This window comes from Polyodon spathula, chromosome 1 (genome assembly GCF_017654505.1).
Source record: "Polyodon spathula isolate WHYD16114869_AA chromosome 1, ASM1765450v1, whole genome shotgun sequence".
NCBI lineage: Eukaryota > Metazoa > Chordata > Actinopteri > Acipenseriformes > Polyodontidae > Polyodon > Polyodon spathula.
The window spans coordinates 86,746,014-86,764,552 of NC_054534.1; the positions used below are offsets into that span (position 1 = coordinate 86,746,014).

General features: G+C 34.4%; 1 protein-coding gene across 6 annotated transcripts in view; it reads right to left on the reverse strand.

Annotated features, from left to right (window-relative positions):
- LOC121323698 (transmembrane protein KIAA1109-like) overlaps positions 1 to 18,539 on the reverse strand; it is a 156,945-nt gene that overhangs the window by 102,711 nt on the left and 35,695 nt on the right. For all 6 annotated transcript variants that reach the window (XM_041264917.1, XM_041264933.1, XM_041264932.1 and 3 more), the window contains exons 7-17: positions 18,198 to 18,279; positions 17,103 to 17,296; positions 16,359 to 16,438; positions 16,116 to 16,263; positions 14,807 to 14,963; positions 13,825 to 13,903; positions 10,206 to 10,297; positions 8,023 to 8,140; positions 3,490 to 3,645; positions 1,251 to 1,348; positions 708 to 886 (exon numbers count right to left, since the gene is read on the reverse strand). In XM_041264917.1, coding sequence (XP_041120851.1) covers positions 708 to 886; positions 1,251 to 1,348; positions 3,490 to 3,645; positions 8,023 to 8,140; positions 10,206 to 10,297; positions 13,825 to 13,903; positions 14,807 to 14,963; positions 16,116 to 16,263; positions 16,359 to 16,438; positions 17,103 to 17,296; positions 18,198 to 18,279 — 1,383 coding nt within the window. The remainder of the gene's footprint in view (positions 1 to 707; positions 887 to 1,250; positions 1,349 to 3,489; positions 3,646 to 8,022; positions 8,141 to 10,205; positions 10,298 to 13,824; positions 13,904 to 14,806; positions 14,964 to 16,115; positions 16,264 to 16,358; positions 16,439 to 17,102; positions 17,297 to 18,197; positions 18,280 to 18,539) is intronic.

Consider the following 18,539-nt stretch of genomic DNA (forward strand, 5'->3'; position numbering starts at 1 on the left):
TGCCCTAATAGTAGTAACTGGTATATTTAGGTTTTTCGCAATTTGTGTACCCATTGCCTGATTTATGAAGATCAACAACCATTTGTCTCTTCTCATTTGTGAGTTCTTTACCTGTCCCCATGGTGATGGATGACAAATGGATTTTACATGCGTGTTACCTCATTTTTATACCCCAGTGAAACAGGAAGCCATAAAAGGCCACAATATAGTTCCTTAAGACTGAGATGTACTTAAAGTCGAATGTTGATGCAGATTTAATTTTGTTTGATTTTATTTATAAGAATCTTTAGGGGTACCAATTATTTTGACACCTATCTTTTTGAGAAAAAAAATATTAATTGTTCAAAATAAACATTTTCTCTGAGCAACTGTATTAGTATAAAAGAATATAGTTTTTGCATATTTTTTAGCATAAAATATAGCTCATTACCTGTGTTTATTTTGTACAGCCTTTTTTGCTCATCTTTATCAAGGGTGCCAATAATTTTGGAGGTGCCTGTAAATATATATATTTATATATATATATATATATATATATATATATATATATATATATATATATATATATATATATATATATATATATATATATACACACACACACACACACACACACACACACACAATAAGGTATACAGAAGGTATTTAAGGCATGAGGTTATATGTATTTCTAAGGAAAGAATAAGTTAATATCTTGCACAACTTACTCTGAATGGGTAACATTCCTCCACCTTGGCTTTCCTTGTTTAGCACCCCCTTGACTCTCAGTTGTAATGCAGCCCTCAGGAGGGATTTTGTTAGGCTGATAATTCTTTGCCAAAGTAAGAAGGGAGTATCTACTGGGGTGGCAATCTGGCAACGATAACTGGAGATCTGTATCTTCAGCCTGGGGATGAATTATTCTTAACACAACATTTGTTTTTCTAAATAGCTCCATAAATACTTTTTATAATAGAACACTAACATAAAATTTGTATTCAACAATATCAACTTTTGTATGAAGATGAATATAAATCTATTACAGCAGATGCACATTACCCTATACGGCTTTATTAAGCCCCTTCAGGGATGAAAAGGAATGTTGCAGTGACATGACAGATAACAAAGAGCTCTGTACAATGATTAATTAAGATTACTAGCACATATAGCCATCTAATACCTTGAAATCTGTCACAAAATGTGAAAACATTTGAGGTCGGTCAAATCACAGGCATACATAATAGTACCCAGTTAAAAAGCACTGCACTTACCCTTAAAGAAAATTTGGTATTGCACTTAGCTGGAACAAACTCAGTAAAAGACAGAGTGAAATCAATATTGAGTGTTTCCCCACAGGCAGCCAGATAAACTGCAAATGAACAAGAAATAATTGTACATTGAAGTAAAGTCAAGCAGTAGCTCTAATTTTTTCAATAACTCTGAAAACAGAACTGGATGACTGAACTGAGTATGTGGCACTTTGGAAAGAACTACAAAATAATGAAGTGCATAAGATGGGACTGGCCTTTTCCAAAGAATTATGCATAAAGTAAGAAATCTTGAATATAAAAGAGTGAAGTTATTTGATATAAAACAAATTGAATACATTGATCATGTACATTTAAATAAAATGTAATTATGACAAAAAACAAGGAATGTAAATCCTGATGTCTGCAATTGTAACACTGGCAACAATGTAGCTTGTTAAACTACTTTTAAAGCTGTTCCAAATAAAAAATGACCCCTAGAGGCAAGATGCATACAAAGTACTGTCCTTGACCCATTTGTATTCCCACCTGCAGCTTTAATTGCTTCAGTTCTCATTAATGGTCCAAAGGCAAATACAATTATACAGAGTACCCCTAAACCATTTCTAAGACATTTTGGTTAAGCCCTGATAGAACAAGAGCAATCTATGGTAATTACATTCTTTTTAATTCTAACTTTTTTTTTTTTTTTTTTTTTAAAAAGCTCATTCACAATTCAAGGTATAACTTCAACGTGTTTCAGTACAAGTCATTGTTATCTTAATTATGAAATTAAATGTGTAGGAAAAATTATTGTTTTATTGTGTGAATATAATAGAAGTAGGTCTGAAACTAATTCCCTCGGCTCTCAGTTGCTTATGTTCTTTGAGTACCAGGTCAAGAAAAATGCTTTCTATCTATCCCCCCCCCTACGCACAGTGTTTTCTTCCAACAGAACAGTAAACAAGATTACCAGTGGTGCTGGATTTGAAGTACAATTTATTCAAAACTTTAATGGGGGGTGCTCCTGAGTGGCACATCCAGAAAGGAGTGAAGGATGCGCCCTATAGCCTGGAGGTCGGCAGTTCGGGTTGGACTGATCCCCCTCCTAGTGGTTGATGGGTTAATAGCGCTACCACCAGCATAAGACAAGTACTTTCCTCTCGACTAGAGCTTGCTCTTTAGTTGACCAGTAAGGCGTTCGTCTTTTAACTGCATGGTCGTGAGTTCGAGTCCAGGTCCTGCCGTTCCATGCAGTTCAATGGTGTGAAAAACTCAAGAGTTACAGGGTCCAAGATATTCCACTGCCAGATATAGACGGGAGTTCCCATGCGGCGGCGCACAATTGGCGGAGCGCTGCACCAGAGTGGGAGGGTTTAGGTTGGCCAGGGTGTCCTCTGCTCACCGCGTACCAGCGACCCCTATAGACTGCCCGGGTTCCTGCGGGCCTGCATGCAAGCTGCCCAAAGCTGCATGATCCTCAGACGCTGTAGCTCTGAGGTAGCTGCATGGGGGACTGCAGAGTGAAAAGAAGTGGACAGCTGACGACACATGTTTCAGAGAACACGTGTGTTCGTCTTCGTCTCTACCGAGTCAGCGCGGGGGTTGCAGCGGTGAGTCAGGCTTAAAACTGGGCATTTCAAATTGTGGAGAAAATGGGGTAAAAACAATTGCCGATTTCAAAAAAATAAATAAATAAATAAAAGCCTTAACGGGAAACACTGACATAGCAAGAATAAGACAATTTGCTAATATGGGTATATGTAGTTTCACAAGATCATGTCCACTTAAAGATATTAAATGCACTAAAGGACAAGAAAAGGTGTACCAGTAAAACTAAGAAAATATATTAGAAATGTCTGAAATGTTAAATATTTACTTTCGTAAGGCACATAAATTTTTTTTTTTTTAAAATTGTGTCCTTTTAACACAATGCAGTTCCCGAAGTTTAGTTGTCAGATCTATTTTGTTCCTCCTGCCACCAGTGTTATTTATGTCAAATTTATAGTTTGCTTCTGTATTTAAGTTTCATTTTGACCTGAGAGATTAATAAATCCAAGGTATTTGTATGTTTCTACATAGAATTAAATGCTTAGGAGTACTGTATTAAAAGTAATTTAACAGCCTTAAAAGGACTGTACTGCCACAAGAAGTACTGCAACTGTATGGACCGATTTGCATTTTATAGTTAATTGTGAAGTAAATCATATATATGCACCACACATACACACAAAAGTCTTTTTGTTTTACAAGAGTTGCTTACCATTTTCTTGCTGTTTTGTGGAGCAATCTATCCAGTTGTGCTGATTTGCTGCCCAGATCATCTCAAACTGGTGAAACATGACTTTGAACTTCCAGGAATATGGGACAAAGGAGTAGATATCAGGAACACCATCAATAGCCCAGTCCTGTAACAAATCTTAAAAAATAAATAAATAAATAAATTTAAAAAGTAATACATTTAAAAAAGGTGCATAAAGATGCATAATGTTCCACGTAAGGTACTGAGCAATCATATTGTAACAAGAACCAATATTTCACTTAATTGTTCAGCAATTGCTGTAGCCAAGAAATATTCCAAACAAAAACACAATAGCACAACTCGCCAAAATAATGTACTGATAAATCAATGTATGCACAAGGAAAATTAAAATAACACCTGACTATTTTAAAAACTGATCTTTTTAAAAAAGCAACATGAAAAAGTCCACAAAATGTATATAGCACCTTATAAAATAGCAATGTATTGTGTAATTAAATTTGCACAAACTCTTTCCCAAGCTATTTATTAACAAAATGTCAATAACAAGACAGTGAGATAAACTATTATACTCATAATGTTTACGTTTGAATATGATGCCTATCTGCCAGGGACTTGCTCTACATCTACAGTCTGTTCTTGATAAATGTAATTTCCAGATATAAAAATAAAAAAAATCCTATTAACTTATCATCAGGCCAGCTTAATTGATCGATCTCTAGGGATTATTATATAGATATAGATATATATATATATATATATATAGTATATATATATATATATATAATACGTAATAAGCAACTGCATTATTTTTTTTTTCTTTTAAAGTGTACTATAATACAGTGTCATTTGTCATCACTTGTAACACAAATGTAAGACACAAAACATATATCCCTTCTTGAAATAGGTTTTTATTTGCATGCCAATAAATTAAAGATTATGTGCAAAGGATACATTTAAAAAAAAGCCATTTTTATATATATATATATATATATATATATATATATTATATATATATATATATCTATATTATATATATAACATATAACACACACACACACACACACACACACACACACACACACACACACACATACACACGTTTGTGTGATGAAGTGACTGCAGATTTATATAAGAAACAAAAAAAACAAACAAAAAAAAACAAAACACCTTATTCCTTTTAGTTTGCCCTGGCCCTTTATTATTTGAAAGCTTCACAATACAGTACTACATACTTTGGAAACAATTTTAGCACTGGTGGAGTTAGAAATACAGTATCCAGGACAAATATTATGTACTGTATCAAATCAGACATCGCAAAAAAAAAACTCTGTAGTCACAATTACTTTGAATGGGAGGTTACACAGCACACCCACTGACTTCTAATAAGATTTGAAGGTTGGTATTGGGCAATTGATTTGGTTGGCACATGAACATCCTTTTTTATGACTTTGGTGGCTCTGTATAAAGTAATATAACCCATCTGTGGATTTATAAATTAAAAGAGGTGGCATTAATAAACACATCTGAAGAATAAAGCCCAATACAGTAATGTTCTCTGTAGGTTTACGAAATTAAGGAAAACTAGTATAACACTAGTATAAATTAGTGTTCCGCTGTATATCGATACCTATAGAAAGACTACGCCCCCTTTCAAAATGTTCACCGTTTGTTGCCTTATAGCCTGGAATTAAAATGCATTACATTTTTTTTTTTTTTTTTTTTATTTATCTACACATCCTAACCCACAACTTCCAAGTGAAAAAAATATTCTAGTAATTTGTAGAAAATTAATTAAAAATAAAAACTGAAATAGCTTGGTTGGATAAGTGTCCATCCCCATTGTAATAGCAATCCTAAAATTAGCTCAGGTGTAACCAATCGCCTTCAAAATCACACACCATGTTAAGTGGCCTCCATCTGTGTTAACTGTACTGGTTCACATAATTTCTGGATAAATTCAGCAGTTCCTGTTGGTTCCCTCTGCTGAGTAGTGCATATCTAAGCAAAGATTAAACCAAGAACACCAAGGCGCTTTCAAAATAACTCTGGGACAAAGTTGTTGAAAGGCACAGATCAAGGGATGGGAATAAAAAATATCAAAGGCCTTGAATATCCCTTGGAGCACAGTCAAGATGATTATTAAGAAGTGGAACGTGTATGGCACCACCAAGACCCTGCCTAGATCAGGCAGTCCCTCCAAACTGGATGACCGAGCAAGGAGACTGATCAGAGAGGCTACCAAGAGGCCAATGGCAACTTTGCAAGAGCTACAGCTACATCACCAAAAGAACACCATCCCTACTGTGAAGCATGGTGGTGGCAGCATCATGTTATTGAGATGTTTCTCATCGGCAGGGACTGAGGCACTTGTCAGGATAGACGGGAAAATGAATGGAGCAAAGTACAGATAAGTCCTTGACGAAAACCTGCTGTCCTCTGCAAGAAAGCTGAAACTGGGAAGGAAGTTCACCTTTCAGCATGACAACGACCCAAAGCACACAGCCAAAGCTACACTGGACAAGGTACAAAAAGGTCAATGTCCTTGAGTGGCCCAGTCAGAGCCCCAACCTAAATCCAATCGAAAATTTGTGGCATGACTTGAAGATTGCTGTCCATCAATGCTCCCCAAGGAAGCTGACAGAGCTTGAACAGTTTTGTAAAGAAGAATGGTCAAATATTGCCACATCTAGGTGTGCAAAGTTGGTAGAGACCCATCCCAACAGACTCACAGCTAATTGCTGCCAAAGGTGCTTCCACCAAGTATTAACTCAGGGGGGTGGAGACTTATCCAATTATGATCTTTCAGTTTTGTATTTTTAATATATATATATATATATATATATATATATATATATATATATATATATATATATATATATATATATATATATATATTTTTTTTTTTTTTTCTCAATAAAAATTTTTTTGCCCTTAGGTGTGGAGTATGGTGTGTAAATAAGAGGAAAAAAAAACCTTATTTAAATGCATGAAACTCAGGCACTGAAACAACAAAATGTGAAAAAAGTTCAAGGGGGTGTAGACTTTTTAAAGGCACCGTATGTCGCGATACCAAAATCCTACGATACCTAATATCGGGGTAAAATATAAATATCGCAGTATTAAGGATTTTTGATACCGTGGGTTTTTTTGGTTTGCTTTTTTGAGCTTTTAAAACAAAATGTAATTGTGTGCTTTAAAAACAATATGAACAAAGCATACTCATTTCCGATTAGCAGAAATGACCAACTACCCTGCGTATTCTGGGACAATTAAATTACTGCAAAATCACTGCGAATGCCGGAGAGAGACGCTTGATGTGGAACTATTCTGGATTTCAGCCAGATGACAACAACAAGGTGGACAGTCAAAATGTCGAGTGTTTTAAAGACGTGAAAAACAAATTGAGGAAATGCCGCCAGTTTATTGAAGCATTTTTCAGATCGTCACCACAATCTCTTTGCCGAAGTTTACTTTTACTGTAGTTTCTGACGTTCTTTTTGTTTAAGTGAATCCCAGTGCCTATTATAAAAAAAAAGTCACAGCAAAGATAACACAAACAGAAATGTGCTAGAAGCTGATCAAAAGAGATTCGTTGATGCTTGCTCATTTCATCATTACAGTGCATTTGCAAGAAGCTGCAAAAATATAAATTTGTCAACAAGTGTCATTAAAACTCTACAGCACAAAAATGTCAGCAATGTTTTTATATTCTTTGGATTTTGTGTTAATCTGTATTTTATGTGCATGTAATGTGATAGCTGTGAAAATCCTGTGTTTTGAATTGCATCCATGAGCAGTGGAAAGACAAGAATGAATACAGACTTCATTGCCAGTATATCAGTTTCCCAAACAGGACCAATGTGACGCTTCACCTGCAGAGGAAAGCACAGTACTGAAGCTTCTGAGTCACACTGCAAAAGTTTGCACATGCAGATGGCTACAAGTTCAGTAAAAAGTAATAAAAAGTACTTGGAGTTTATTATAGGAAGCACAGTGGTTGTCTTTTGTCTAATTTACTTTATTTGCAAGATTTTTAACAACCAAATGAGCATGATGGGTCGAATGGCCTCCTCTTTCTAGTAAACTTAGAATTTTTCACTATTGAATTGCGTATGTTAGCAGTGTTTTTAGTAAACCGGAAATACGTTTTTTAATTTTATTAAAATTATTTGGAAGTGGTGATGTACAAAAATATCTAACACTATAAAATTGTAAAATGAACGTATAATGTTTAAAATTAAGGAATACAACATTTGTGTGTATTCCCTAATATAACCCATTACTGTGTTTGTATAAAAAGAAATGTTTTACAGTGTACATGTATCAATCAGGCTAGTCTAGTTCAGCATTACACTCTTGTTTTACTTACTAAAAGATTTGAAAATTACAGATTAAGTATTACTGAACCTACCTTATTTGGTCTTACAGAACTAAAGTAGTATATTAAAATTTCCTGTAAATATCACGTTAAAAACATACACCAAGGGATCTGAAAAAAGCTTGTTTTGAGATGAAAATGTTTAAGTAAATTACCTGTGAAAAAGTTTTTCTGAGCATAGATGAAATGGTATGTTGCCTTGTAGACTTCAATTTCACACTGCCACGCCTGTGGCATGTTCCAAATCCTTGGATAGCTGGCATTGATATGAAACTGTAAATGGAAAATGAAAACTGCACTGGTTAGCGCAGGCCTCATACATGGGTCCAATGATGCTGATAATAGTATGACCAAGCACTTTGACTATTTATTAAAATCACCAGACCCGCTGTGCTAAACAGAAGGGTCACCTGGTTTCCTTGCGCTTTCATGTATCAACCACAATATCAGCTGGTGACACTTGTGGTTCAAGTTTTGCCATGCTTTTTTTATGCAGAATATACAATCTGTTATTTAAGTTTTGGTCAATAAAGAGCAAGACACATGTATTCCGTGTTTTGTTTTTTTTGTTTTTTTATTTTTACATATTTTGTACGTTCACGTTCAAAAACTAGAACCAGAATCATGTTTTCTGGTATCAGTGGTCATTACTAAGGTTATAGGTTTTTCACGGTTATCATGGATTTCACGATTTCCATGAAATTTACCCATTGTCATGTAATCTGTAATTCCCAGTGAAAATATGAGAGAATAGTGTTACTATAAATGTTTGTATCACTTAAAAGTAAATACACCAAACTTTTGCCATTTACACTGCATTTAGGAACCTGGCAGCTGGTTAGTTTGCTTCCGGTAAATGATTGAACTTACTGCATAGGGCTGCATGATTTTTTAGTTAATGTTGTTATTTTGACATGTATTTATGTTTTCATTTTGTTGGATTATTCACTGTTGTTGAAAATAAAATAGTCTTTAAAACACTAAATATTCTGCAATTTAGCACTTACTGTGAAAAAACACAGCCCTAGATTTTTTACTGTGAAAAAAATACAGCCCAGGTTTCATTTGACTTTGTGAAGCAAAACTAGTTCACTCTATAGGTCAATGCAAAATGTTAGGACATAGCTATACACCTACTTTGATAAATGCAAATCAGAGGATGGGTATACTCAAAACATAATAAGATCCAAGTTTGTACCCAAGTCTGTAACTGTATAATGTTTTGCCAGATTGGACCACTTGTTCTACTCCTTACACGAGAATGCTGAAAACAGAGGATTTGTTTGGTATTCCTGTAAGTTTCCCACAAGGCTTATGTGTCACTTAATCTGTGTGATTTATTGTACTTGGTTTGTGAGTGAGGGACACCCTGCAAGAGGGAAAACATCCTTTCAGCATATTGCACCTTGCTTTTTATTTTAAGGAATATAATAATAAAATAAAAATAAATAAATAAATTAATAAATAAATAAATACATATTGGGGAGATTTAGGTTTCTGTTCGAATATAATCTCTTAAAAAAAAAACCTAGTAAGTTATCAGTCTCATCAAAAAGTGAAAAAAACTTACCTATGACCATAGGTTGAAAGGAAAAGCATATGACAGGAAATGGTGATTCTCAAGATAGACAATGACGTGTCAGTACTAAGTAAAGAACTACATTAACAGTACAGTTTATTTAAAAGTTGGATAAATGGTTCTCAAGACCATACTTAAAGTGTAGCTTTGTGTACACCATAAAGAAAGGGATGGTCTGTGATTTCATTGTAAAAAGTGTTTGGTACATTTCAGTTTTAAAAGGACAATGAACAGTAATTAGGACGAGAAGGCAATACAGTCTTGTCTTTGAAGCCACCTGGACATGCTGTTCCTGCCCTCAAGATGATTTGATTTTTCAATTAATTCTCATTGGTACCTTACTTTTTATAAATACAAACAAACAAAAACTAAACAATATAAGCGCCCCAAATGTGACACATTGTGAATGTGTTGAGAATATACCATAAACATCCAGAAACAAAAAAAAACACTAACATAATCATAACAGCACCCATATCTAGTGTAATTCCCCTTATTGTCAGCATACATGCTATTGGGGAGCGTTGGAAACATGCACTATATATCTCAAATAAAGTGAATTTAAACATTGACTAAAACAAGTCAAAACAGACCACTGTAACAATGTTCTTAGTAGTGGTCCTTCAATGGAAACACTGACATGGGCAGTGTTGAATAATACAGCTAAATCATGTGGAACTGACAAAACTTGCAGTAAATGATTTATAATAATTATGCATTACTGTTTTAAACATCTGGATTGATTTCCTATATACTTACAGCTAGCATTTCTGCCTCCAAAAGAGTCCGATATTGCATGCTGCTGGTTGTATCCACATGCAAAAGCTGGCCTTTAATTGTGGGTGAATAGCCTTGAGAAAAAGAAAAGCGCCATGAGCTGTAAACTTAATTACACCCAAAAGGGAAAGTGAAGCTACACTGCTTGATTATGTGTTGAAAATATAATTGAAACATTTCTCCCTCTTAAGATAACCTTTTTGCACTACAACAGAAATGTAATGTTATAAATTACATTAAAAATATCTAATTTACAGATGTCAAAATTCCATCTTATCCTGTGTAAAGGTGTCATCCAGTGCATAGAACACTACAGCACAATTTGAATGTTAAAAAACAAAAAAACTATGAGCATCACCTTATATACTGTGTGTATGGTGTCTTTTAGAAGAGATATCATTTTTGCAGTTGAAGCAATCAAAACCACTCTGCTTTGCTTCGCAGTTCTCTTTCCAAAACTGTACAAGAATATGGGGCAGGATTTTCAAAAACTGTTATTGTAGTGGTATAGTAACAAGAGGTTTAGTAGCAAGTAATTTACAAACGAAATGCGTTAATTAAATCAATCAGATAATGCTTTGAAATTTAGTCAATTAGGTCGGTAACAAACACATTTCTCATATATATATATATATATATATATATATATATATATATATATATATATATATATATATATATATATATATACCAGTCAAAAGTTTGAGTACACTTGCTGGAAACTAGTTTTTTTTTTTTTTTTTTTTTTTCATAATTGACAATGTATACGTTTTTGCAAATACTTGAAAATGAAAACATATGTTACAATATACAAAACAAAACATAAGGAGTATCAAAGCAATGTTCAAGAAAATTGAAAACTGTCTCTAAATCTTGGATTCCTCAAAATAGCCACCCTTTGCCTTAATAACAGCCTCACAAACACGAGGCATTCGGTTAACAAGTTTCAGCAGGAAATCACCTGACATGTCTTCCCAGCTCTTCTGCAGCAATTCCCAGAGATGTAGGGCACTTGTGGATAGCTTTGCTTTGACTATTCTGTCCAGTTCGTCCCATACAAGTTCTATGGGATTGAGGTCTGGAGACTGGGCAGGCCATGGCATTTGATTGAGATGTCCTTCACTTTCCTTCTTCGCCAGATAGTTCTTGCACAACTTTCAGGTATATTTCGGGTCATTATCTTGCTGAAGAATGAAGGACTGCCTGACTAGCCTGATGGAATGGCATGCCTCTGAAGTATGCCATGATAGCCATGCTGGTTGAGCTTGCCATGGACTTGGTAAAGATAACCAACTCTGTCACCAGCAAAGCAACCCCAGACCATGACACTGCCTCCTCCATGCTTGACAGTGGGAACTACACATGCAGAACTCATGCGCTCACCCTCTCTGCATCTTACAAATACTCTGCGGTTGGACCCAAATATTTCAAATTTTGACTCATCGGTCCATAAGACCAACTTCCTCTCCTCAAACGTCCAGTTTCTGTGTTTTTTGGCCCAGGCAAGTCTCTTCCTCTTATTCTGCACTCTTAACAATGGTTTCTTTGCAGCAATTCTTCCAGTTAGGACAGCTTCACGCAATCTCCTCTGAACAGTAGATGTTGAAACATCTGTACTTCTAGTAGCATTTAGCTGAGCTTGTAATTCAGGGACAGATAATCGCCGGTTTCGCAGACTTGTGACTCGAATGAACTTGTCCTCTGTTCCCTTGGCCTGCCTGACCTTGTTCGGTCCTCATGAGTGCCAGTTTCTTCAAATCGTTTGATGGTCTTGGCCATAGCAGTTACAGACACTTGCGATTTGTCTTAAAGATTGACCTTCATTTCTTAAAGTAATTACAGACTTTTACTTTGTAATTACAGTTTTTTTTCTTTGCTTAACTGAGTGTATTTTGCCATTTTCTGCTCCCTTACATTCAGGAATGACAAACTTGTGCCTATGCTACCTATAATTTATAGTAATCATGGACCCTCACCTGTTAACAATAATTGGTGACAAAAGGTTAATTAGGTAACATGCTAGTTAACACAGAGAACATCTAACAAAAGACACTTTTATACTTAGGCCAGTGTTCTAACACCGTGTTATACACATTTCAGACTTTTACCTGATGTTTAGACTGAAATCCCCTTGTATTGGGTGAACATTTCATTGAAATTGACAAGATTTAAATTTTCGTTTAAAAATTAAATTTTTGAATGCAATTCACTTATGATTATCAGCTTATATAAGTACATGTATCACATAATGAAATATTAAATGTTTATAGACAAATTTATACAGTTAAAAGCAAAGATAAATCATGAAAAACCTGGTTTCAAGCAGGTGTACTCAAACTTTTGACTACTGTTACTTTTATGTATATATATATATATATATATATATATATATATATATATATATATATATATATATATATATATATATATATATAATGTTATGGAAACTACTACCATACAGGGAGATGGCTCTCGCACTAGCGAGCAGCAGCCAAATGGAAATAACAAATAATGGGAATATCTATTTTGTGTGTAGTTTCTAAACTTCATTTAAAATTGTGCGTTTTGCCTTGCAAAATGTACATTTACTTTGGACCACTTAATTTCTAAAATGCTGATTTACAATTATCTGGTGTGTGGGTAAAAATCGGATGGCACAGTTTAAACAAAAAAAAACAACAAAAAAAAAAGTCATTTACTCTCATTCAAGGGATATTTTGCCACAGCTTACTATATGCAACTCTTAATGTGCATTTTGCAATCTTTTTGGTTAAAAAGAAAAAATACTGTAAGCCATCTACAGTATGTATATTGGTTGGAATTTATTTTCTTATGATGACATCTACATTTGTATGTATTTGTATGTACGTACATTTAAATGTAAGTATTAAGCTTTTGAAATTATGATAGAACTTAAATTAAGAAATTAAGATCTGTTTCAAGGGGAGTTATATACTCTTTATTTAATTAAAATCCTCTTTTTCCAAGAGCAAATTAACTCCTGATAAATGATGACATTAACATGCATTTGCTTTACAATTCCCACGCAAACAAAAGAAATAGTCGCAGGAAGCCCTGATCATTAAGATATTAACATTATTTCATAAGTCAACAATTTCAGAAATCACATTAGAACGATTACTTAATAACAAAATAGGCATAAAAGACCATGTGGACATACCAAAATCAATGCTACATAACGATTTCTTGATTAACACTGTAGTTGTCATTTCCGAACTTTTGAAAATCCTGCCCTATATGTCTTGTACTGTACAATAATAAACAATGTTGTAGTCAAGACCAGGCCAAAAAGCCCACTGGCTAAGCTTCTAAGCCACGGTCAATGTCAACATTACACATGCAGTACTATAAAATCACACAATGAACCTTTCCATAAAAAGGTTTATGGATTTTATAATACCAGTTTAAAAATGCTCTCTCTGAAGTCATTCTACAGACACCACGCACCACACAGTAGTGGCTTTACTAGGTGAACCAATGGTGACCTGCCCTACATAGAAGTTGTTGTAGCATTTAACCTTTTGCATATTAGAAGTAACGTGAACAACTTAAATTCTATTGAAAATAGTATTAGTCTTACCAGTTTCCCCCACAGTCATAGGGATATTAACTTCCAAATATGAACCAGCCCCAACATTTATATGTACAGCATTGGTCTCCTAAAAGCATAAAAACAATTAATCTAATGTGGTCTGAGATAAGACACTAGGACAGCTGCAGCTTTGTAAATTACTGACACAAAAGTGTAACTATTATTTCTACCATACTGACAAATTGAATCACAAAATACACAAACATGAAACATCTCACAGGGGTGCTTAAATATCCGTAGTGTATCTCATGCAATTCCTTTTGCTCATATTGCAAATATTTGTCTGTACTCTTGTCTGTTAAATCTATTGCTGTATCACATGGGGCTGGCATCAAGTTACTGGGGTAGATCCATTGCTGTGGCTTTTTCAAGACTTAATAACCCTTAATTTTGGTACTAACACACAAGCCATGGTGAACACAATGATGCAATTAAAAACGTGTGCCATGAGTGTTCACCTCATCAAGCGATACAATGCTTAATGACTGAGCTGATGCCTCACAAATACAACTTTATAGATGCTTGCACCCCCTACATTACTGCGCTCCCCATGGCTTTTTCTGTACCAGCAGCAAAATAAAAGTATTCAATGTCTGCCAGATAAACCAAGGCAAGCTACTTTGTTCCATCCCTGTATAAAGAGTTTGCTGGGCTCTATCTAGCCAATTTTTTAAAAAATTTTTTATTTTTTTTAATAATTGACTATATAGTAGGGGTATTGGGGGAAATACTGCTCTTGTGGTGCTCATTGTGACTTTACTTTCATTTGTGCTAAATTCACAAAATTAAAAGCAAAGACTGATGGCTCTTCCTTAGCATACTTCCTTATTAATCCTCACTCCGAGGAATCACCATAAGGAGGAGTTTTCACTAACATATTGGCTTCCTAACAAATCAGCCACCTGTCCTTTGCTGATGATGTACAAACAAACAAACAAAACAAACTAAATAAATCAAACAAACACTGTACCCGGTTTTTGGTGAAGAGCAGATCGATTGTGGCATCTGCAATAATGTTCATGCGCAACTCAAAAGCTAGGATCTGTCTGGGTTTTCCTGGTTTTGCAATCTCTGTGACTTTCATGGGTTGGAAGTTAGCAGGGAAGAAGAACTTCCATAAACAATCCCTGTAACACAGGAAGGCAGACTTTTACATGGCTACTTTTTCAATATTGTTCAAACCAATTGGCTTCAACATTCAAGCAGTGATATTTTGGAAGATTTTATGGCTGCTGGTAACTGTGTCTGAAAAGGCTTCCATGTATTTGAGGTGGACATCGGACTGGCATCTTTTAGACAACCAAAGAAAAAGTAGCTTATAAAAACACATGAGACAATCCAAAAGGAAGAGAAACATTTATTTACATATCATTACATCCTACCCTCATCTTTAAAAACTATTATTTATCCGATATTTGTACCACTCTGTTTACTCTCAAAATAAAAAAAATAAAAAATATGAATGTTAGAAAAATGAGATTAGATTCACAAACCACAAAAGAAAACAATCAGTAAAAAAAAAAAAAAAAAACTAAACTAAATAATAATAATAATAATAATAATAATAAATAATAATAATAATAATAAATAATAATAATTCTCAGTAGGAGTTCACATTGATTGAATCCAAGCCCCACCCTATAAAAACAGTGTTTTTTGCTTCATGTAATTATGATTTGGCACACAGAACTAAACATTTCCCTGATGTATCGTAGAAAACATCTATTAGCAGGATTATATGGAAAAGGCACAGGGGAGATGTCTCTCAAGACGGGGATGCACAAAAATAAAACTTGAACTAGTCTCTCAAGTCTCTTAGGGATAAGGGCACTTAGTTTGGCTTTGATCGTGTTAGCTTATGATGGGATGCCTCCAGATACAGTGGCCTAGCAGAAACACTGAAAACCTAGATAACTCAAACCATCAAATCACTTTGTTGGGGGGGAAAAAAAAAAAAAAAAAAAAAAAGGACACTGTATTGTGCCTTGTGTTTACAATAAAGTTAAACTGAGTTTGATTCCCAACTTGGTCACTTTTAGATTCTTGTTCCATGTCTACGTCCCACATGTAAAATTATACAGAACCCTAGTGAAAATTAATTTACCCACTTTTCCATGCATGTTTCTAAAAGCTACCAAATCTGAGTAGCTTTAATGTAACTTGCTGTTATTTTGGTTACATATAATCTATATTTCTGTAAGATAATTGTGTTACACATCTAAAAACTGGGAAACTAAATCCTTAAGCAACAAATAATTTTAAAGGAGGTAGTTAAGTACCTCTGCCTGTCAGCCCAGGGCCCATAGTTGAAATCTGTTCCTTTGCCACAAACAATGTCAAGCCCCCAACAAGGAGGCAAATCCTGAAGTTTTGTGTCTTCATTACACGCTTCTGCCTCCCTGTTTTCCATTTCTTCTGGAACCATCCCTACAAAAAAAAAAAACACAATACATGCATTTTCAATTACATTTCTGAATACATGACAGGCACAACACAAATGTAGGTGATGCAATACTTTATACCTGGCTCATCCATGTAATAGTAGATGTCAACATCATTAGACTGCATTACCACAAAGCCTTCCCCCATCAACCTTGGAGGCCTAAAGAAAAAATAACGTTGAAAGAAAAGTATCTAAGGGTACAGGCTGGGGTTAGTCAACAAAAAAGTTATCATGTCCTTTGATAATCCCTTAAAATAATCCCTTTGCTCTTGTCAGAATACCCTGGTGCCATACACTTATGTTGGTCAAAACTACGAGAGGTTTGAAAATAAATTTGTGCTAAATTTGGTCTCTTGGCTGTCACCATCGCAATAACATATTCTTAGGGATAAAATTAATAAGAAATGTCCCACCCAGTCATTCTGCATTGATAGTAAATATACACTGCACATAAAACAGACTTTTCATTAAAATCTTTTAGATGTATCTAGAGATATGAAGATTACCTACTCAGCGATTCTTAATCTGTAATACTGTACTTAACACCTTTAAAAAAAAATGTTTGCTTAAATCAATGTGAATACATTAGGGATGTAAACATTGTAATGGATAATAAGGTTCAACAGAGTTGTCACTTTCAAACTGGATGACTGCTCCATCTCATGGGAGGCCTGTGCTCTAAATTCTTCAGTGCGATTGCAAATTACCCCATTTCAAGTACACAGCTGCTCCACGTCAAGATAAGAAGCTTGATATTTCCAGTACTATTGCTCATCATTTAGATAAAGTACTTGTATAAGCACAAAAGCAAAACAATTCTTACTCATCATTTTGAAGACCAACATATCTGGGACTAGGAACAACCATAACGCGGACATTTTCTAAAATCCCCTTCAAAATGTGCATAAACTGGTCAAGGTGACTGGAAGGAGGTTTGGTGGTGTATGTCAGGAAAGCATCATCAAAATTTACACAGAGCGTCTGGGGCAGATAATGATTTCCAAAGGCCAGACGACCCTAGTTTAGTAATAAGAAAAGAACAAAATAATAAAAAAAAAAATTATTCCTGTTTATGTTGCTTATTATCACCACACAATGGGGACAAACTCTACTCTCATGAGATTAATGAGAATATATATATATATATATATATATATATATATATATATATATATATATATATATATATATATATATATATATATATAGACACACACACACTACGTTCAAACTCCAGCAGTCTGCAAAAAATAATGGGACAAAATCGTATGAAAAGTTAACAGAATAGTCTAAATCTGATTCAATCAGGGAAACAAAAAATGTGGTTGCTGATGCAAAATTGCAATACAGATTAGAGTATTGAAAATAGTTAAACAAAGATAATAGCAGCTATAGCACATTATACTGAGAAAGCACTTTCAATGCCAATATAATGATCACCATAGTCTAGAGTGGTTGTCTGCAGGGCTGTACTGCAGTAAAATTTGCTTTATAGATCACACAGAGATGTCTTTCAGCAAACTGTGGTAATTTCCCGGTATCTTCTCAATGATATTACCCTATGAAACATGTCTTATCAGGTGCATTTATACCTATACTAAACCATCTAGCAGGACCTAATCCTTCTGGAGAAGCCCTGATTTATAAAGAGCTAAACTGAGTTTGCTTAGTTAAGAACAAAACTAAATTACACCAAGTTCCTGTAAACAACCACAATAAGAAGAAAAAAACAATTATGAAAACCAATTGCAATAACAAAGACTGGCTACTATATCTTTGCAAAAAACAAATAATGCACATCAAATTAAAGAGTTCATAAAAATGTTGTTATTGTAAAGCTTATTAATGTAATATTCCTTTTCTAATTTGGACAGCAATTTGAATGTTGGTCAGTGTAACAGGAAAAATAATAACTTACAGTGCTGATGTTAACTTTGATAACAGGGATGAGGGATCTCCATGTGGAAAACGGGTCTTGTGTTTCGGTTTTAATTTGAACACTATAAAGCAAGGAAATGAAAACAACAAATTCAGGCATTCTCAACAAGCAACCACAAGAACACTGATTTTGCACCATTGATGTTGACTATAATTCTGAACAACCAAAACAGAGCAAAATAGTTTTTTGCTAACAAAACAATATTATCTGTGCATAAAAAGCACTTCACAGAAGCTCTTTGCATTGTACAGCTCTAGCTCAGCTGATGTTGTAACTATCAACACTTGCACATGAACTATCAAAGTGCATATATATATATAT